This window comes from Sylvia atricapilla, chromosome Z (assembly GCF_009819655.1).
Source record: "Sylvia atricapilla isolate bSylAtr1 chromosome Z, bSylAtr1.pri, whole genome shotgun sequence".
Lineage (NCBI taxonomy): Eukaryota > Metazoa > Chordata > Aves > Passeriformes > Sylviidae > Sylvia > Sylvia atricapilla.
In genome coordinates, this window is record NC_089174.1 from 30,473,054 (window position 1) to 30,495,111 (window position 22,058).

The 22,058-nt window shown below is 40.6% G+C and overlaps 1 protein-coding gene across 1 annotated transcript in view; it reads left to right on the forward strand.

The window, feature by feature from the left end:
- TMC1 (transmembrane channel like 1) overlaps window positions 1-22,058 on the forward strand; it is a 63,530-nt gene that overhangs the window by 19,311 nt on the left and 22,161 nt on the right. The window contains exons 5-8 of the mRNA XM_066339554.1: window positions 14,719-14,809; window positions 15,499-15,580; window positions 18,189-18,295; window positions 21,084-21,182. Of these exons, the coding sequence (XP_066195651.1) occupies window positions 14,719-14,809; window positions 15,499-15,580; window positions 18,189-18,295; window positions 21,084-21,182 (379 nt within the window). The remainder of the gene's footprint in view (window positions 1-14,718; window positions 14,810-15,498; window positions 15,581-18,188; window positions 18,296-21,083; window positions 21,183-22,058) is intronic.

Below are 22,058 nucleotides of genomic sequence, written 5' to 3' on the forward strand. Positions count from 1 at the left end.
TACTTAATGCCTTCTTTGTCTCAGTTGTCAATATCAAGACTAGCTGTCCTCATGATAGTCAGCTCCTTGAGCGTGAAGTCATTGATGGGGAAACGAGTGAAGCCCCCATAATCCAGGAGGAAGTGCTTACTGTCCTGCTATGCCAATTAGACATGCACAAGTCTACACATCCTGGTGGGATCCACCCCGCAAGAATAAGGGAACTGGTGAAAGAACCAAAACATTCGCAATCATCTACCAGCAGTACTGGTTAACAGGAGAAGTTCCTGCTGACTAGAAATCAGCACATGTAACACTCATCTACAAGAAGGATCAGAAGGATGATCTGGTGAACTACAGGCCTGTCAGCATAACCTCAGTTCCAGGCAGTTTATGGAAAATATTATCCTGAGTGCCATTATGAAGGACAATCACAAGATCAAGCCCAGCTGACACAGGTTGAAGAAAGGCAGGTTGTGGTTTGACAAATTGTTCACCTTCTATGGCAAAGTGATCTGCTTAGTACATGAAGGGAAGGCTGTGGTTGTCATCTGTCTAGACTTCAGTAAAGCATTTGATACAGTCTCCCAGTGTATCCTTCCAGAAGAACTGGCTTGGGTGGGTGCACTCTTCAATGGGTAAAAACCAGCTGTTTGTCTTAGCCCCTAGTGAATGGAGCTAAATCCAGCTGATGGCCAATCAGTCCCCACAGCTCAGTTTTGGGGCCCATATTGTCTAACATTTTTACTGATGATTTGGGCTTGAGAACTGAGTGCACTCTCATTAAGTGCACATGACACCAAGCTGGGTGGGAGGGTTGCTCTGCTTGAGGGGAGGAAGGCTCTGCAGAGGGACAGGCTCAGTCACTGGGCTGAGGACAACTGCAGGAAGTTCAGCAAGGCTGAGTGCTGTGTCTTGCACTGGGGTTGCAGCAGCCCCTGTGCAGTGCTACTGTTCCTGAGGTGAAGTGTCTTGGGAGCTGCTCTTCAGAAAGGAACTTGGGAGCTGCTGTTTGGACAAAAGTCAGCAGTGTGCCCAGGTGGCCACACAGCCGGTGGCCTCCTGGCCTGTGTCAAGAGCAGCGTGGCCAGCAGGACGAGGGCAGTGATAGTGCCCCTGTACTGGGCACTGGGGAGGCCTCACCCAAGTCTGTGCTCAGCTCTGGGTCCCTCACCTGAAAAGGGACATTGAGGGGCTGGACCCTGCCCAGCAAAGGGTAACGAGGCTCCTGAAAGGACTAAAGAACATCTCTCATGAGGGACAGCCGAGGGAGCTGAGGTTGTTTAGTCTCATGAAGAGGAGGCTCATTGCTTTCTACAACTCCCTGAAAAGAGGTTGTGGTGAGTTGGGGGTCCATATCTGCTACAGTGCCTGCAGTGAGAGGACAAGAGGGAGTGGCCTTAAACTGAGATGAAGGAGAGTCAGATTGCATACCAGAAAAAGTTTTTGTGCAGTTAGGTTTGCCATGCACTGGAATAGGATGCAACAGAGAGGTGGTGGAGTCACCATCCCTGGAGATGTTCAAGAGGCATCTGGATCTGGTGTTCAGTGATGTGGTTTAGGGGTTTGGAAGTTACAGTGGTAGTGCTGGGTTGATGGTTTCCTGTAAGGTCTTCCTCTAGAGATCTAGAGATCTAGAGAGATCTTCCTCTAGAAGATCTCTCCCAACCTTGATCATTCTATGTTTCTATGATTTTTGGATTAGAAGAAGGTACAAAAGAAATAGAACTAATAGGCCAGAATTTCAGCTGTTGCAAACTGTAAAACCTTCAAGGAAAGCTATCCCAGTTTAAATCTGGGGGTTGGATTTTGGGAATTGCATCCCTGTTTGTGCACTTTTCTTCCTGAGTTTTGCACCAATATCAAGAAAAAGGGAAGGGTTTAAAATGCTATGCTACTGTTCTTGCCTCTGGTATACTCATCTCACTTCTCTTCCCCTGCTCATAGCATTTTAGATAGACAAAATTTTGTGCTATAAAAACACAAAATGGATTAGGCAGTGGGTAGTTTATATTCAACAGCAATGCTTCTTATTGTGCCATATAAATAGAGGACTGGGCACAAGAATCCAGAGATGTGTTAGCTGTGTTCTCTAAGGAAATTTGAGAACATTTTTTCTTCTAGGAAAATCAGAGAGTGCAGAGTCTGTACTTCACTCAAAATTATAGGATGGTTTGGGTTTGAAGGGCACTTAAAATTAAATTTATTGCAACCCATTTATTCCCTTCCTGCCATTGGAAGGCACGCCTTTCACTAGACCAAGTTGCTCAGTGCCCCATTCAGCCTGGCCTCAAACACTTCCAGGGATAGTGAATCCACAACTTCTCTGGACAACCTGTGTCAGCACTTCACCAACTTCACAGTAAAGAATTTCTTCCTAATATCTAATACAAACTTCTATCTCATTTGGAAGCCATTCCCTCATGACTTGTCACTACCTCATCTAGTAAGGAGATCCTCCCCTTTCTTGCAGGTCTTTTTTGGGTACTGGAAGGCTGTAACTAGGTCACCTTGAAATGTTCCTTTTCCAGTCTGAGCAAACCCAGCTCCTTCAGGCTTTCCTAATAGGAGGCTGGCTCCATCCTCCTAACCAAGTTACTGTAAGAGCAACGTGGTGGTTGTCCTTTGGACTAGCTCCAATAGGTTCCCTTTTCCACTGATGTGGTCAGTCCACCATGGCAGATCACATGCTAGGGACAGAATATATTATGGGGATTTTTCAGTCTTTTTGTAGCATAATTAATTTTATTACAGGACTTAGACTGCCCATTGAGACAGATCAATTGGAAATAAGATATTCTATATACATACAGACCCAAAGATGCATAAGGTACGTGTGTGGGGTGGTGGGAATTTCTCACCTTTTGTTGCACACTTTGTACTCCCATCAATCAGTATTTCATCTCTCTTACTGTGGACATACTGACAGACTGGTTGTCTTAAGGCCAGATGGGTATTAAATAACACTATTATTTGCCCACTATTATTGCTGAATTGCTTTTCAAGAGAGCTATGCTTGACAAAATTTGTTTTGGAGTCTGTTTTCAGCCAATTTTGTAAGACTTACAGAAGTCCTGGACGATCAGTATTTCTTTTTATTGAGCTTTCAGTTCTTAGAGTCTGAAACCTTCCTGAACTGTTACTGAAAAATGTGATCAATCCATTCAAATTGTACTCATTCGCAACAAGCTCTAAGAGCTGTAATGCATCCTCTCTCCAGCACAGAAGTGCCTGAGGTACCATACACCTAGCACTTTGGAAGCTGTAACTCCACACCTTGTATTAATAATTAACTCAGACTTCTCTGGGACAATAATGCCTGCCCCTCTGAAATATTTATTAGTTCTAGCATCTGTCATTCAATTAATAAGCTTTCTCTAAAGCTTCTTTAAATTCACAGTTTGCTAGTGGGGCACACTTCGGCCTATCTTGTGATACAGATAATTTACCTCTAACACATGATACCAGTGATTACAAAGCTTGATTTTGTTGGTCTGCATTGTTTCTGACACATCCTCGTGTTTGTGAAGTCTCATTACTTCCAAGTGGGCATGAATATGTATATACGTACTTTCGGTTTTTTGTTGTGGTTTCTAAAGTATTTCTAAGACTTGCTTATTCATCCTGTTATCATATTTTATTTACAGCACAAAAGAAATGGAGGAAAGACAAAGTTTGACAGAAGTCCACAGGGATGTACAAATAGAGGTCTTTCATTTACATAGTTTAAACAAGGTAGAAATTAGTAATTTAATTACCTTAATTTAGTAATCTGTTGAACTATATTTAATTTAGTAATCTGTTGAACTATATTTAACAAGAACACGGGTCACAGATGTGGAAAAGACATGGGAAGCGTGGTCCCCGACTGAATGACGCCAAGTTGATGCTGAACTTTTAAGGCCAGGAGGTTAAAGTAACTTACAAACCACAGAGGTCAGGAGTAAGTAGTTAGCTGAGTAATTAGTCAGTGGACTAATCTGCTGCAGAGCTGGAGGGGGAAGAAAAGCTAAGAAGAGAATAAATACATATTCTGTTTGATGGCACCAGCATCATAAACAATATGAAAATGTTATTTAGAATGTTATTGGTAAAATTACCAAAATGTAAGCTATGCCTGTAGAACATCAAAGGTAACTTGATTTCCTTTATTCCAACAGTGAAAGAATACTTCCACTATTATTTCACAAAGTAATTTTTTTTTTAAAAGTAATTTCTTTCAATTGCATAACAATAATAAAAAACAACTTAGATTGGAAAGGATCTTATTATCATTGAGTCTAGCCACAGCACTGTCGAGTCCATCTCTGGTCCTAGTCCCTCATCATCACATTTACACACCTTTACGAAATCTCCTGTTCCAATGGTTCCAATCTCAGCCTGTTCCAATGGTTGACAACCCTTTGCTGGAGATATTTTTTATGATATACAATCTAAACCTCCCCTGGAACAAATTGAGACTGTTTCTTCTTGTCCTGGCTCTTGTACCTGAAAGGAGAGACTGATTCTTTCTTCACTACAACCTCCTTTGAGGGGGCAGACTGACTGAGGGTGCCCTTTATCCCCTCCTCCAGATCATCAAAAAAACAGGACTGTCCTCAGTACTGAGCCTGGGGAGTTCCACTTTGTCTGGATGACAGATTTAATTCTGTTCACTCTCTTTTGGCCCTATGACACCTTTCATTAATTATATGTTGATTATTAACTATGTGATGACTTTGACTATAGCTTCAGAAGATTGGAAACATTATTGCCAAAATTTTTAATGCATGTTTGAAACATCTTCTAGTCAGGGTCAGTGTGCTTTAATGGTCAATGCTTTAATGCCAGCGATTCTAGTAATCAAAAAAATAAAAAAATTAAAGTGCATTGTTATTATAACAGAGTAAAATTCAGTGTAAATGAAAATAATACTGCAAGTCCACCATTTGGACTTAGCTGGTTTCTTTCATCATTTATACAACAAACTTTTAAGTATGGGAAAACAATTTATTAAGATAGTGAAAGGAGTTGCTTCATGCTTCTTTGATGAAACATGAAAATAACTTCATATATATTGTGCATATATGTATACAACAGTTTTTTTGGTTCAGTCTTTCTTGTGTAACTCAGCTGACTGCACTTGTAACCACTCAGTAAGAAATGGTTGTTTGTGATACAATGATGATCTCAGTCCAGTGCAGGGAAATGGTATGAAAATCAGTGAAAAATAGATTATAAAATGTTTAGGGAAGAAGGGAGAGAGGAAATTTCAGCCACTGACAAAGAAGAATCCAGGGAAGCACTCAGGAGCATCAGCAGCATAAAATTTGTAGGTCCAGATCACCACATTCAAAAAGCAATTTTTTGGTTTGTCCTGGAGAAAAAGCCAAATACCTATAACACTTGAAGGATTGCTTGGTGGGGGTCCAGGTGGCAGATGAGGATAAGAATGATTAGCTTTAATAGAAAAACTTACAAAATTAATTTCAAACAAGTAAAAAAATGGGTTTAATATAAATAATTTTGTGGAATTTAATAGTGGAAAATTCCTTCCTGTTTTGGCTAAACTTTGTTTTACATCAGAACAAGTTTGTGGAGAGCTTGAGTGTTTCACTTATAGATGAAAAATGGACTTGTATATGCTATTATTGTGGTTTGAAAACAAACCAAGTGAGAGGCTCTAAGTCAGAAATAAAATTTAATGAGAAGAAAAGGAAAAAAATTAAAATAAAATAAAAGCAATAATACAAAAAGAAAAACGACTGACAGAGTCAGAATACAACCTGAGCTGGGTGATGGAAGCAGTCCAGATGAGGTGGTCTTCCTGAAGAAGTGCTCTCATAGAAAGGTCTGGTAGCTCCAGTGTTCTGGGTGTCCAGTGGATAAGGGCTGATTCTACTATCCCAAATCCCAGCTTATATCTTGATGGGAATTCTTGGCTCCTCCCCCTGGGCGGAGCATCTCACAATGGGATGATGAGTCATACAGGAGGTCCTTGATGGCCTATTAAAGAGAGATAACTCCCGGCGGGAGTTATCTCTGAGTCATGCACAAGACATTGATGGGCCATTAACTGAGGATGGTGATAGAAGACATCCTAAACTACAACCCAGGACAGCTATCAAGGTATTTTTAATGTATTTACTGCTATTTTTATATTGTGTCCTTAAATGTCTAACTTATTGCTTCACTCTGGAAAAAAATCAACTTAAAATTTGAAAATTTTATATTTGGCAATGTAATATAATTAGTGACTGAGAACACAAATTTTCTATTCTGTAGGTTTTGGTTTCAGGAAATTTTCATGAACAAGCCTGAACTACCCAGTAATAAGTGGTAGTAGAATACAGTATCTCGACCTGGGAGATTGACAGATGTGCAGTTTATTGAGTCTGCATGGTTTTATGGCACTGTTTCTGCACTGACTGCTGAATTTAGAAGGAAGCTGCCATCTGCTGTAGGGTGTTGTGGTTTTGAAAACAAACTAAGTAAGAGGCTCTAAGTCAGAAATAAAATTTAATGAGAAGAAAAGGAAAATAAAATAGAATAAAATAAAATAAATACAAAAAGAAAAAACACTGACAGAGTCAGAATACAACCTGATCAGGGTGATGGAAACAGTCCAGACGAGGTGGTTTTCTTGAAACAGAAATTTTGTAGAAAGGTCTGGTAGCTCCGGTCCTCTGGGAATCCAGTGGGTGAGGGCTGCTTCTACTGTCCCAAATCCCAGCTTATATCCAGGTGAGAATGCTTGGCTCTTCCCCATGGGCGGAGCAGCTCACAATGGGATGATGAGTCATGGAAGAGAGCCTTAATGGCCCATTAAAGAGAGAGATAACTCCCAGAGGGTGTTATCTCTGAGTCATGAAAAAGACATTGATGGGCCATTAACTAAAGATGGTGATAGAATACATCCTAAACTACAACCCAGGACAATCCACTCCTTATTCTATTACCATCTACAACATGCCTAAATCAATACATTCTTACAGATGAATGCATATATACATACAGAATGAAACCTTACACACTGCTCTCACATAAAATTAAGTCTCCCTGTGGTACACAACGGGTTTCTCCATTTTTCTGCATTACCCACCAAGTGTAGCCAGGTTTTTGAGCAAAGACAATCCCATGGATGGGTCTGCCTTTGCCTGAAGTGGGATTAATCTAAACACTCTTTTCTAAAATGCTCTTCATGTGTACCAGAGGTACTTTGTCTTCATCCACTGTGTGTAAGGGTTCAGACTGGGCAGAACCACCTCGATTGATAGACCCTCGGGTGTTAACCATCCATGTGACTTTTGCTAGGTTTAGTTCCCAATTCTTGAAGGTTCCCCCACCAAGTGCCTTCAGGGCAGTCTTTAATAGTCCGTTGCACCGTTCAACTTTCCCGGCAGCTGGTGCATGATAAGGAATGTGGTATATCCATTCAATACCATGTTCTCTAGCCCAGGTGTTTATAAGGTTGTTCTTGAAATGGGTCTCATTGTCTGACTCAATTTTCTCAGGGGTGCCGTGTCTCCACAGGACTTGTTTTTCAAGGCCCAGGATGGTGTTCTGGGTAGTGGCATGAGGCACAGGGTGGGTTTCCAGCCATCCAGTGACTTCCACCATGGTCAGCACGTACCGCTTTCTTTGGCGTGTTTGGGGAAGGGTGATATAGTCAATTTGCCAGGCTTCCCCGTACCTGTACTTCAGCCATCGTCCACCATACCACAGAGGCTTCATTCGCTTGGCCTGTTTGATTGCAGCGCAGGTTTCACAGCTGTGGATGACTTGTGAGATGTTGTTTATAGTGAGGTCCACCCCTCGGTCATGGGCCCATCGATATGTTGCATCTTTCTCTGATGACCAGAGGCATCATGGGCCCAACGAGCTAGGAATAATTCTCTCTTGTGCTGCCAATCTAGATTCACTTGTGATACTTTCACCTTGGCAGCTTTGTCTACCTGCTCGTTGTTGCGATGCTCCTCATTAGCCCGGCTTTTGGGTATATGCGCATCCACATGTCGAACCTTCACGGTCAGCCTCTCTACTCGGGCGGCGATGTTTTGCCAAATGTCAGCGGCCCAGATGGGTTTTCCTCTGCGCTGCTAATTGGCCTTTTTCTAGCGATTTAGCTATCCCCAAAGAGCATTAGCTACCATCCATGAGTCAGTGTAGAGATAGAGCCTCGGCCTCTTTTTTGTTCATCAATTTCTAAAGTTAGCTGGACAGCTTTAAGCTCTGCAACTTGACTCGATCTACTTTGTCCCTCGGTAGCTTGTGCAACTTGTTGTGTGGGGCTTCATGCTGCAGCTTTCCATTTTTGGTTAGCTTTTACAATTCGGCAGGAGCCATCAGTGAACAGAGCATATCGTCTTTCAGTCTCTGGTAGCTCATTATATGGTGGGGCTTCCTCAGCATGTGTTACTTGCTTTTTTCCTTCTTCTTTTTCAGATGATAATCCAAAAGTTTCACCTTCCAGCCAGTTCGTTATAACTTCCAGAATCCCAGGGCGATTTGGGTTTCCAATGCGGGCGCACTGTGTAATGAGGGCAATCCATTTGCTCCATGTGGTATCGGTGGCATGATGTGTGGAAGGAACCTTTCTCTAAAACATCCACTTCAGCACTGGTAGTCGGGGTGCCAAAAGCAGCTGTGTTTCAGTGCCAATCACTTCTGAGGCAGCTTGAACTCCTTCATAGGCAGCCAAGATCTCCTTCTCTGTGGGAGTGTAGCTGGCCTCGGAGCCTCTGTAACTTCGGCTCCAGAATCCCAATGGTCGGCCTCGAGTCTCCCCAGGCACCTTCTGCCAAAGGCTCCAAGACAAACCATTGTTTCCAGCTGCGGAGTAAAGCACATTCCTCACATCTGGTCCCGTTCTGACTGGGCCCAGGGCTACTGCATGAGCAATCTCTTGCTTGATCTGAACAAAAGCTTGTTGCTGTTCAGGTCTCCAGTGGAAATCGTCCTTCTTGCGGGTCACCAAGTAGAGAGGGCTCATGATTTGACTGTACTCAGGAATGTGCATCCTCCAAAAGCCTATGGCATCTAGGAAAGCTTGTGTTTCCTTTTTGTTGGTAGGTACAGACATGGCTGTGACCTTGTTGATTATCTCTGAGGGGATTTGGCGATGACCATTTTGCCATTTGACCCCCAAGAACTGGATTTCTTGAGCTGGTCTCTTAACCTTGTTTCTTTTAATGGCAAAACCAGCTTTCAGCAGAATTTGGATAATTTCTTCTTTTTTCTTGTAGACCTCCTCTGGTGTATTCCTCTATATGATGATGTCATCAATGTACTGCAGATGCTCTGGAGCCTCACCCTTTTCCAGTGCAGCCTGGATTAGTCCATGGCAGATGGTGGGGCTGTGTTTCCACCCCTGGGGCAGTCGGTTCCAGGTGTACTGCACGCCCCTCCAGGTGAAGGCAAACTGAGGTCTGCACTCCACTGCCAAAGGAATGGAGAAGAAGGCATTGGCGATAGCAATGTTTGCATACCACTTTGCTGCTTTGGACTCCAGCTCGTACTGAAGCTCTAACATGTCTGGCACAGCAGCGCTCAGTGGTGGCGTGACTTCATTCAGACCACGGTAATCCACCGTCAGTCTCCATTCTCCACTGGACTTACGCACCGGCCAAATCGGGCTGTTGAAAGGTGAACGGGCCTTACTGACCACCCCTTGGCTTTCTAGTTTACGGATCATCTCATGTATGGGAATCACAGAGTCTCTGTCAGTGCGGTATTGCCGACGGTGTACTGTTGCTGTGGCAATTGGTACTTGTTGTTCTTCTACTTTCAGCAGTCCCACAGCAGAGGGGTCATCTGAGAGACCAGGCAAAGTATTCAACTGTCTGATGTCTTCTTTCACTACTGCGGCTATTCCAAAAGCCCAACGATATCCTTTTGGATCTTTGAAATATCCATTCCTGAGATAGTCTATGCCGAGGATGCATGGGGCCTCTGGGCCAGTTGCGATAGGGTGTTTCTGCCACTCGTTCCCAGTTAAACTCACTTCGGCCTTTAATACAGTCAGTTCCTGGGATTCTCCTGTTACTCCTGTAATAGAAATGGGTTCTGTTCTTTCATACCTTGATGGCATCATGGTACATTGGGCCCCAGTGTCAACCAATGCCGTATATTTTTGTGGGTCAGATGTGCCAGGCCATGGGATCCACACAGTCCAGTAGATCCGATTGTCCCTTTCCTCTTCCTGGCTAGAGGCAGGGCCCTCCTATTCCTGGTCATCGCATATGTTGTTCTCTTCCTGTAAATGAGTTGCTGAGGTTCCTTCAAGAGGATCAGTTATATCATTATTCTTGTACTGTCTGGAGTTCTGTGCACGAGAGACTGGAGCAACACTGATTCTAGATGAGCATTTTGTGGTAGGTATTTCTCTTTTCAGTTCACGTACCCGGGCTGCTAAGGAGGAGGTGGGTTTTCCATCTCACTTTTTCATATCTTCTCCATGCTCCCGAAGAAAAGACCAAAGGTTACCTCGGGGTGTGTATCTTCTCTCCCTGGCTGGGGGATGCCTGCTCCTAATCACAGAGACTCTCGTTGGCTCTGGTGAGATATTGTAAATTTCTTCCTTAAGTTCTTTTTTCAGTTTCTGATGGCTTTTTTCAATTAAGTTCCTGACTTGCTCAGCCAGTCTTGTTTCCACAGATGAGACATGGGCACGAACTGGGGCAGTGACAGTGTCCTCGTAAATCTTTAGTTTATTAGCCAGGACACCCGTCTTGTCCTCACCTTCTCTCCATTGCAGTGTTGCCAGGTAACGTGAGTACATCTTTGGTCCAAGCCATGTAAATCTTAACCACATCCGTGATGTGCACTGGACATCATCTGGGCTCTTAGGAAATCTCTCATCTGCAAAAATGATCTCCAGCACAGCCAATTCCCTTAGGCATCGGATACCTTGTTCTATTGTGTTCCATTTTCCTTGGTGCACTAGGAGGTCTTCTTTACAAAGGTATCTGTCTTTCACACTTGTTAGCAGTCGCTGCCAGAGGCTGAGAGTTTTTTGGGTTTTTTCAATTCCCTGGTCAATGACCACATCCCGGGACAGTGATCTCAGTTGCTTGGCTTCAGTTCCATCCAGAATGGTGTCATTGGCTGCAGCATCCTAGATGTGGAGCAGCCAGGTGAGGATGGACTCGTTGGTCTGGCGGGTGAATTCCCTTTGCAGGTCAGGGAGTTCACTCAGAGATAGAGAGCGGGTGATGATCTCTGTCTCTGTCTCTTCAGCTGAGTGCGAAGGTCCTGCTCCATCCTCGTCAGTCGCTATGCGGACTGATTTGCTCCTTGATTTCTTTTTCTGAGTGGTGGCAACTGCTACTGGTTTGGGCTGTTCCGGTTCAGTGACGGTTTGTGTGGAGATGCTGACAGCACTTTTGGTTCCTTTCTCCTCTGTGACAGTCTGTGTAGTCGTCGATGCTGTTGCTTTGCTTCTTTTTATTTCTTCTACTTCTTTAAGAACATGCTCCAACACACCATGTAGTGTTTTGATTCTAAGCATGGTGCAGAGAAAACAAAGCAGGACTAACAAGAACATCATGCTGTCCTTGGCATCCAGAGGGTACTCAATATTTTCAAAAATTGCTGTGTCATTCCTGAAAAGTTGGAAAAAATCATTCTTTACTCCTCCCCACAGGGGCTGGGTGAGATTGTTGAGGCTCCAGACGTAGCATCCTAGACTAGAACAAGAATACAAAACTGGGTATATATTCTGAATAATGTTCATTGCCTCAGATTTTATCAAGGAATGGACATAATAGAGCAGTAAAGCAATTTTGGTACCATATCCTGGTCTACGCAGGAGTATTAAGGCCGGCAGATAGTGCCCCACGTTCGGAAAAATATAGAGAGATAGGTATAAGACACATGTAAGCATGTTGGGCATCATAACAGACAGGTGTCTTCTTCAATAAAATTGTAATTTCTGACTTTTCTTTTTGCCTCTGCCTCACGTTGGGCGCCAAAAATATGTTGTGGTTTTGAAAACAAACTAAGTAAGAGGCTCTAAGTCAGAAATAAAATTTAATGAGAAGAAAAGGAAAATAAAATAGAATAAAATAAAATAAATACAAAAAGAAAAAACACTGACAGAGTCAGAATACAACCTGATCAGGGTGATGGAAACAGTCCAGACGAGGTGGTCTTCCTGAAACAGAAATCTTGTAGAAAGGTCTGGTAGCTCCAGTCCTCTGGGAATCCAGTGGGTGAGGGCTGCTTCTACTGTCCCAAATCCCAGCTTATATCCAGGTGAGAATGCTTGGCTCTTCCCCATGGGCAGAGCATCTCACAATGGGATGATGAGTCATGGAAGAGAGCCTTAATGGCCCATTAAAGAGAGAGATAACTCCCAGAGGGAGTTATCTCTGAGTCATGCAAAAGACATTGATGGGCCATTAACTAAAGATGGTGATAGAATACATCCTAAACTACAACCCAGGATACAGGACTACCTTATGTTTGTTGACATAGCAGCAAGATTTAGGATTCTGAGGCTTGAGTTTAAAGGTGACCCTTGGACACAAGTTTCTGAAGATAAACTAATCTATTTTCTCTCACTTACTTTGGAAGCTGAAATCTAATTATAGATTTTTCTGAGAATCAACATGAAAAATGTTATGTGAGCAGTGTGCTGTAAAATCTCTATGGCACACAGAATGGCTTAGAAAATAAAGAATCCTGAGTCAATGTCAATGTTATCTAAATACAGAAAGATCAGACTTAAAAATCCAGTATACAAATGTGACCAAGAAGCACAGGTTTGGAAACAAACGATCTATACCTTAAAAGGACATGACTTGATCCTCAAGGAACACTTCTGAGGTGATGAATAGGTGTGTTATGTAGCTGTGGGGGTGGCTGGGTATTTTTATTTTTTCTAATCCACATCTTTGCTTTCCTTGTTTTATAGAGCAAAAAAAAAAGAGTAATTAGATTAGCATTCATAATTCCAAACATTGGGAAAAAGTGTGCAGAAGTCCTGAGAAGGACAGATGAACTTACACTGGCCCTGATATTTGACCAGCGGTGTTTGGGTGAAAGCATTTGGAAGGAGAGTGCTCAGAGGGCTCTCAAATAAGGAAAGCTCTCAGTGACCGAAATTAAATCCAGTAATTTAATTTTGCACTTATGTGCACTTATTTGGATCCCTGGTACTGCAAACTAAAGCCCCTGTTACAGTGGGTGTCTAAGTCATGAAAGGCCTCAATAGATCTTTAGATTGAAGATAGCCCTAAGAATTTGCAGTTACTTAAAATACAGTTACATCCACAGATTATGAGATTTTTAACTGTTAAATTAAAAACGTTGTGACATGGCTAATGGCCACCTTGTCACATAATTTTAATTCTCCTTTTCTCAACTACACTTCTATACAGTCATTAACACTGCTAGATTTTGCAATTTAACACTAAATTTTTCCTTCCTTGTTTAAAATATACGCACAGAAAATATAGACATGATAATTAATTTCCCTTTGTAAACTTATTTGTTGCAGTTCTGGAAACAAAGAAAGAAATGTGCAGCAAAATCAATATTCATCAATTAGTATTTTCCCAATAATCTACCTTTCCCCAGGTGCTTTTGCAATATCATATAATAATAATAAATATAATACAAAGTGGTTTGAAGTTGTCCAGTGTGAGAACAAAACAGTTTACACCACTGTGTGTACACTGACAGTTAAAAATTCTTAGTCTGTATTCCAGTGGTTTAGGACATTTAGCCTTTGGAGCACATTTTCTCAAGAGAGACATAATGGAAAGTCATAAACGGAAATTGGATTAAATGGAGGAAACATTAGTATGCTCTTGATCTCATCTCTTTATTGTTTTAATCCATAGACATTACGTGTCTTATAAAGAGTGTTAAAGCCTTCCTTTAATCTTTATGTTATTTAACTTTTGTATCTATATTGGCAAAATCTTAGCTTTTTGGGGATGAAAATGAAGCCAATGAAGCTGCATTTCAAAGAAATTACTCTGGGAAGCTGGAGAAGATGGATGCAAAAACTCAGAAGAGCTAAATTAAGTGCAGTATTGAGAAGGGTGGGCACAAGGGAACCAAAGCTCTGGTGTACACACACATATCTCTCCCATCCTGGGAATGCTTCCTGAACTGCCAGTGCAGAGGGGGGAGGTTTGAGTGCATCCAGAGCCAGACTAAGACACAAATGAGATCAAATGTTGGTAATCAAAATTATAATTCACTTTAATTCGCTATCAAAGAAGAGACCAAGGAAGAAATTAGAACAGTAGGAAAAAGCAAAGAATTACAGAAAGCAAGGAAGATGATCACCACCAAGAACCTGCATCCTCCCATGAAGATCCTTCCTTCTTCTGTCGGAATAACTGTTGGAATAGCAAGAATAGCTGTTTGTGCATCACGTAAATGGGCAGTGGCTGAACTGCAAAAGTTAGTTTACTGACTTACTGTGACTAATCATATTTGGTAACCTTAACTGGACATAGGCAGGTCTTAGAGCTCCAAATATGTTTGTATTAGATCAGGTGACTGAAGTTTCTTGTATTTTTGCATTACATATACATTAAATGTATAGTCTTCTGCAAAATACAAAATCTCAGAGCTTTCCTTTCCTAACATTACTACGGGAACAAGATTTTACAAAGTTTTATGAGGAGTAAAAAAATAACATTAATATGATAGATACAAACATAAACATAAATATAAACATAAATATAATTATAAAATTCACTATAACATAATCTGTCTCTCTCTTTTTCCCTTATTTTACAGGGAAGCACAGCTTTTTGTTGAAAAGTTTGAAGGTGCCCTTGGAAAAGGAAAAGGAAAAAAATTCTACGCATACAAAGTGATGATGACCAAGGTAAATTGACTGTTTCAGTAACTTCCTGTGAAACTGATGGGAAGCCTTCTGGAGATAATTGCCATGGCTACTCATCTTCCACAGTAGTATTCCTTGTCTTTCTATGGATTTAAAACTTATTTTCACTGCTCTTTCATCAAAAAAATTATAATGAAAACTTGTGGTTTGCTTTTGGAAAGTTGTCCTCAAAACAAAAATCAACTGCTTTACAGGAATTTGCATGAGTTCAATATCTTGTGAAAGTTAATTTCTCCTGGTGTTGATTGGGTATGTGTGGATTAAATCCAAAGTTCAGTCTTTCCCTTGCAACAGCCCTCTGTAAAAGATAAAGAAAAAAAGAGAAGGAGAAAGAGAAATAGAAAGAAAAAAGGGAAAGGGAAAGGGAGAGGGAAAGGGAAAGGGAAAGAAAAAGAAAAAGAGAAAGAGAAAGAAAAAAGAAAAAGAAAAAGATTGGCATGAAAGGAAGTGGTGAGCTAATAATTCTTCTTGTGGTAGAAATAGGAACTTCACACAAATCCAGTAGAAAACATATTAAAACAAACAAAAGGAGAATGTTCTTCAGAAACAATTATTTTGTGGACACTGTCAAATGATTTTGTGATGATTAAGGGGTTACATTAGCTCAAGGAAGAACTGGAGCACCTGGGCACTGAGATGATTTTTTTTTTCTTTTCTGTGACTCTTTTCAGAAATGGATGAAATTTCAAAGAGATTTTGAAAATTTTAAGACAGCCTGCATACCGTGGGAAATGAAAATAAAGGAGATTGAAAGTAAGTAAGTAAGATTAGGATCGAATATCATATTTCTGATGCCTGCCAAAGAGAAATTTCTTTAGAATATATCTATATTCAATGTATAGTTTAAAATCAATGAGTATTCATTTTTCATTAATATTTATTAAGCTTGATAATATAACTAGTTGGAAATTTTCTTCAGAGAGTATCACTTTACAGATAAAAAAAATGTCATTATTCAGGTAGTAGTTAAAGGGCCAGTGTTAAAATTAACCCTAGAAAAGTGTAATTGGGATTTAGCCATCCACTTTATTCACCTTCACTTTATTTTGTCTGTATTTATGTTACACAGATTACACTATATAGGCTGTACCACAATTATTTATTTATGCCATTTGTTCATTATCTTGAGCTTCGTGTAAGTTGTATTTCTCTCATTGTCAGCCACATAATAAAACAGAGAGAACAGTATTGGTCTTGGATGTCCCAAAAATAAATGAGATGGTGTAGTTGGTTCTATGGGTATATTTGAGAGTAAGGGTCTGGTCACAAGTGAGTTTTGTGTTGCAGTTCCAGCACTGAATTTAAATTGCAGCCCTTTATTTGAAGGAGATTTGACTTAAGTACATGGACCCCTGAGTGAAGGTCTGCCACTTAGATTCCCTTTACAACAAATGCTTCCCACAACAACACAAAGAGCCTTTCTCAGTTGAGTTTGACTCTTCTAGTCCTCCAGCTATCTAGAAAGATCAAGTAACACCTTGAAGCACTGGACTATCTCAGTTGCTTCAAGATGAGAGTCTCTTCTAGAGCAGGAGACTGGCCTCAGAACAAAGGGCATCAAGCTCTGCTGTGCTGCATCCTCATGTTTGCAACAGGCCAATCTGATGCTGGAGCTTTGATGTTTAAAAGAGAAGCTGACAAATTTATGGAGTATTGATATTTAGGAAATAGATGGTTCTTTTCCTTACCGAACAGTATAATCTGTGCAAAAGATAATTTTCCTTAAAAACCAGATATTCGGTATTATCTGCCTCACTGCAGATGCTCCTGATGGATGCATAGCAGAGGTTTCATCAGGATAATTGATACAAGAACTGTAGCTCAGTGCATGAAAAGAAGGTACTCCCAACACAACAGGAGCATAAGGATTTGAGCAAAAGAAATAATGGGACATGGAGAAGTCTAGGAAAGTAATCTGAAATCAGAAATATTCATAATTTCCTGCACTGTATTTTTTGAGTCCATAGCATCCCCCAAAGGCTGCAGTTTGGTTATAATTGGGTAATCTGCATCTCAAAACTAGACAGACTAACTCAAAGTCTCCTGATTTTTATCTCTCCAGAGACTTCCCAGTATGTCAGTCACTGCTAAGCTTGGTCACTTTGCACAGAATTTCAAAATAATGGTTTAATACTGAATGGTGAATAAAGCAGATTCAAAATGCTGAAATCCTTGACAGAATGGCGTGTTTCTTGCTTTGAACAGCTGTGATAAATGTCTCTTTTTGTACTTTGGTATCATTCCTGTGTAATTGTATTAAATTTCCTACTTATTAAGCTGTTTAAGTAAAATATGAATATATGCATCCCAAATAACACAAGATATATTAGCATCATATTACAGACTAAAAGAATTGCCTACACGCCTGCAGAAGAGTTTGGAAATAACACTATGAATAAGTCTCTGAACAGAGAGATCTACTTTTCATTTGCTATCAGCGTGCTACAGGCTTCCAAACTAGCATGTGAAAACCTATTGAAAGGTCAATTCTTCCCCTGCAAATGAATGGCAATGGAACTGAATTTAGTACTTTTCTAACTGACAGCTCTCCTGTAGTCAGCAGAACAGTGCTGAGGCAAGCTGGGGTTGAGCTTTTATTTTTGTTTGCCTTGATCTGCAGAGCATGGGTCAAATCAGGCCCTTGGCTCTCAGAGCTTCCCCTGCATCCTCTGATCTGTGCACAGGCCTGGGTCTGGTTGGGGTGTGTGAGGTCAAATCCCTCACCTAGAGATGGGACTGCCTGCACATCTGGCTAAAGACAAAGCACATAAATAGAAAAGTAGGAGAAAGAAAAAGTACAAACACTTGCAGATAATGTTTTTCATCTCTTGTAAAAAAATCTGGTAAGCACTCTTAAAACAGCACTGACAAGTGTTTCATTGTCTTGGAAAGACTTTCCCCACTGGCTAATTCTGAACTGCTTCCTGTTAAAACTAGGCTGCTTCTGCATGACAAGAATGCTTAAAATCCACATCAAAGAGAAAAACATATAAAAATAATTGAAATATACTTCTAGAGATAACTTAATAATAGCAAGTATCACAGCTTTTGTATGACCCTGAATACTACATTTGGCTAATAATTTTACATTTTTGTTTCTGTTTTCTCAGCCAGATCAAGACATAGTAGTATGCAATATGCAAAAAGTTATTAAAATTATGGTAATAAGGAAAAAGTTAAATTTAAAATAAATTAAATTTAGGATTAATTAGATTTTTAAATTTCATTAAATTAGAATCAACCAAATGTGAAAAGCCTTTCCTAATTTTATTAATTTTATATAAATTTTGTACATCCTTAGATAAAACAACTTAAGAGGACTAGCTAATCTGCCTTTTCATCACATCTCATGTTCTCACAGGTCACTTTGGCTCATCAGTAGCATCTTATTTCATATTCTTGCGTTGGATGTATGGAATAAACATGATTCTCTTTGGACTGACCTTTGGTCTTGTAATGGTGCCTGAGGTGGGAATCTTTTAAATTATTTTTGAGGATTGCTGTGTGGATTTCTGGCTTTGCAGTGAGACTTCATAGGACTAGAGCTTTAAACAAGTTTTAATCTCTTTATGCTCCATTTTTTAAGTATTAGACTGTACTAAGCCTGTAAAGATGGGCTTCTTTTGTGGACAGTTGTCTCTACAGAGAGATGACTGGAATTAGACAGGATAGGAAAACATAAAATATATTTAGGATTGTCTTCTGAAATGGTTTTTGAAGTCTGGGATGACCTAGGTGTGAGTTTTTTTGTTGTCTGGGGGAGTGGGTTTGTTTATCTTTTTGTTTTAGGTGGGTCTGTGCATAACAAAATAGAGGAACTGAGACTAAGAAAAAACCAGGGGAACTATCTCTCCGGAATGTGTATTGCAATAAAAAGATGCATCCTGGGGCTCAGAGGATCCTTTTAGATGCAATACTCACATGCTGATAAAGTGTAACAGGACTGTAAAGTCACTAGAGACCCCTCGTATTTTGCACTGTGCAACGTCTCTTTTAAGAGTGGTGCTAGATCAAATATTGGACTCAGACATGAATTAGTTCTATGAAATGTGATACTTCTTAAGTTTATTTGAGCCATCATAGTGCCCTTCAAAAAGCAGGGCTTTTATGAAATTAAAATTATTGTGCCATCTCCCTGAATTCAATATCCCATATTACTCTTATTTTTCTCATTTTGTAGTAAGCAGATAAGAAAGAGTCAGGTAGGAATTTCCACCAACTTCCCAGCCCAGCGTCTGAGTAGCATGATCTCTCCAGCTAGACCCCAATGAGTCTGTAGGGTTTGATGGTATTCATTATCTGATGCCATTGCAAAAATATCTTTCAATGATTTTTGAGTGGTCTTGAGAATTAGGAGATGTCCTAGCTGACTGGATGCTGGCAAGTCTTGTTCCGATTGTCAAGGAAGGCAAGAAGGAGAACCTCAGAAACTACAGGCCTGTCAGTCTCACTTCAGTGCCTGGTAAAGTTAAGGGGAAGATTTTTCTGTGAGGTATTGAAAAACATCTGAAGAACAATGCAGTGATTTACTGTGTAAGAGGAAATTCTGGCTCTTTTATGAGCCTGTGATCCTTTTATGACAAAGATGATCAAGGGAAGCCAGTGGATGCACTCTTTTTGGACTTCAGTTAAGCTTTCATTGGCTTTTCAGTAGTGTCTCTCCCAGAGTCCTTATGGATAAAATATGCAGTACACAGCTGGATAAACACACCATGGGATGGGTGAGCGACTGGCTCATGGGTCAGGCACAAAGTGCCCTCAGTGAATGGAGTAAAATCAGACTGGTGACCTGTCATCAGTGGAGTTCTGCAGGGCTCTGTTCTTGGCCCTGTGCTCTTCATAAATTGGTTCAGTGTAGGAGTGGAAGGGATACTAAGCAAGTTCACAGGTGATACAAAACTGGGAGAACCTGTTGACTCCCTTGAAGGGAGGGAGGCCCTGCAGGGAGATCTCATCAAAGCAGAGTGCTGAGCAGTCACCAGCTGTATGAAGTTCAACAGAGGAAAGTGCCAAATTCTGTACCTGGGAATGGCAATCTGGCTGTACACACAAACTGGAGAATGAGGAGCTGGCGAGCAGTGCTGCAGAAAGAGACCTGGGGGTCCTGGTCAGTGGAAGTTGAACATGATCCAGCAGTGCCCTGGCAGCCAGGAGGGCCAGGTGTGTCCTGAGGGGCATCAGCCCAGCATGGCCAGCCAGGCAAGGGAGGGGATTGTCCCACTCTGCTCTGAGCTGGGGCAGCCTCAACCTGACTTCTTCCTTAGGTGCCACTATACAGAACAGACATTGAGCTGTTAGAGAGCATCCAGAGGATGATGAAGAGCCTTGAGGGGAAGACATATGAAAAGCAGATGAAATCACTTGGTCTACTCAGCATGAAGAAGAAGAGTTTGAAGAGAGACCTCATCACAATCTACAACTTCCTCATGAGGGGAAGAGGAAGGGCAGGCACTGATCTTTTCTCTGACCCTTGACAGTGCCCAAGGGAATGGCCTGAAGTTGGTTAGGGGAGGTTTAGGTTGAATATCAGAAAATGCTCTTCACCCAGAGGATGCTTGGGTACTGGAACAGGCTCCCCAGAGAAGTGGTCACAGCTCCAAGTCTCAAAACATTCAAGAAGTTTTGGACAATACTTTCAAGCACATGGTGTGACTCTTGAAGATGATCTTTTGCAGGGCCAGGAGTTGGACTCTACAATCTTTGTAGGTCTCTTTCAACTCAGCATATTCTGTCATTCTGTGATTTTTTGAGAAGCCAAAACAATAAATATCAGTGTGAGCCTGGAAAGGACTCCATGAGGAGACATGTCTGAACAAGGTCTTGCCAGCAGGAGGGCAACTGTCAGAATCCAAAAACTGATTCCCTAGCATCTTCCCACACATTTCATTTAACATATCCCAGAAAAATCCCTAATGCAAGAAAAATTAATATTTTGGTCTTTTTAAGATAAACTCCACTCTTTAGAGAAATATGCTTGGACTTCTGTTTTGACTTTGAATGTAAGAGGCACAGTTTGGCAATCCATTGATACTAGCAGAACTTTAAATTTAGAGCACATGACAGAATGCATATGCTAAATGGTTTCAATCTGTAGCATGAGGAGCAGTGAAAGGAATTGCATAAGTAGGTCATTCCCACTAAGCAGTTTAGGAGCACAAAACCAGTCTTTCAAAGAAATGACTGATCACCGTCCATTTCCTTTGCTGCTATTTTGCTTTAAAATATAAATCACTCTCATTTTTTGTTTTGTTTTCAGGCTTTGATGGGTAAGCCATATGGCTCTTTGCCTAGAAAAACTGTCCCAAGAGCTGAAGAAGCAACAGCTATGAATTTTGCTACTCTCTGGGATTTTAGTGTAAGTGCATAATCTTGCAATGTTGCATTATCCACATGATTTTTATTCACAATTACTTCATTATTTAATGTTCAGTTATTTAATATGAAGTATTTCAGGAGACAGTTCACAGGAGAATTAATTTACATTTTTTTTTCACAATCTCTCTGTATAGATGTTTCTTTCAGATAAAAGACATAACGAAGCTTGATGTTCACAAGCATATCTCACTATACGTAGCAACCCAAAGACACATAGGGAAATATCTCGAAGCTTTTTTACCATTCTGAAGTAGTAGATTTCCATTTAAGTGTGAATTTGGTCTTCTGCTTTTATATGTTTAAGATTCTGAGTTTTAAAATGCAGCATGAATTAAGAAAAATAGAAGAAAATATATTAAAAATAACAGTGAGCTATATACATTTTATCCCTTTGATTACATACGATGCCAGTGGTGGATTCTCCTTAGATAGGATAAAGGATTGGAAGATCTTTCTGAAAACCTGTGTATGTAACATTTTGCAGTGACTACTTCCTGAAATGATATTGCATCTAGAAGTTGTATATTTTATTGGCAGTAAGAATAAATCTAAACATGTGGCAGGGAACTTAGGTAATGATAATGAAATGATAAAATGGGAAATAAAAACATCAGGGAGATATTGGAGAAAAAAGGAATTATAGTAATTTGAAGATTTTGTAAAAAGGACAAGCAAGAAGAGCTTTCTAGAGAAGATCCGAACAAGGCTTATAAAATAAAAGTATTTGAGACAAGATGGATGAAGGCACGGTGGAAAGACAGGAAAAGTTTTTAATAATTGCTGGAAAGATAAGCTGGCAGGTGTGAAGAAGAAAGTACAATAAATAAAAAGGTAGCAGTTAACAGAAGGAGAAAAT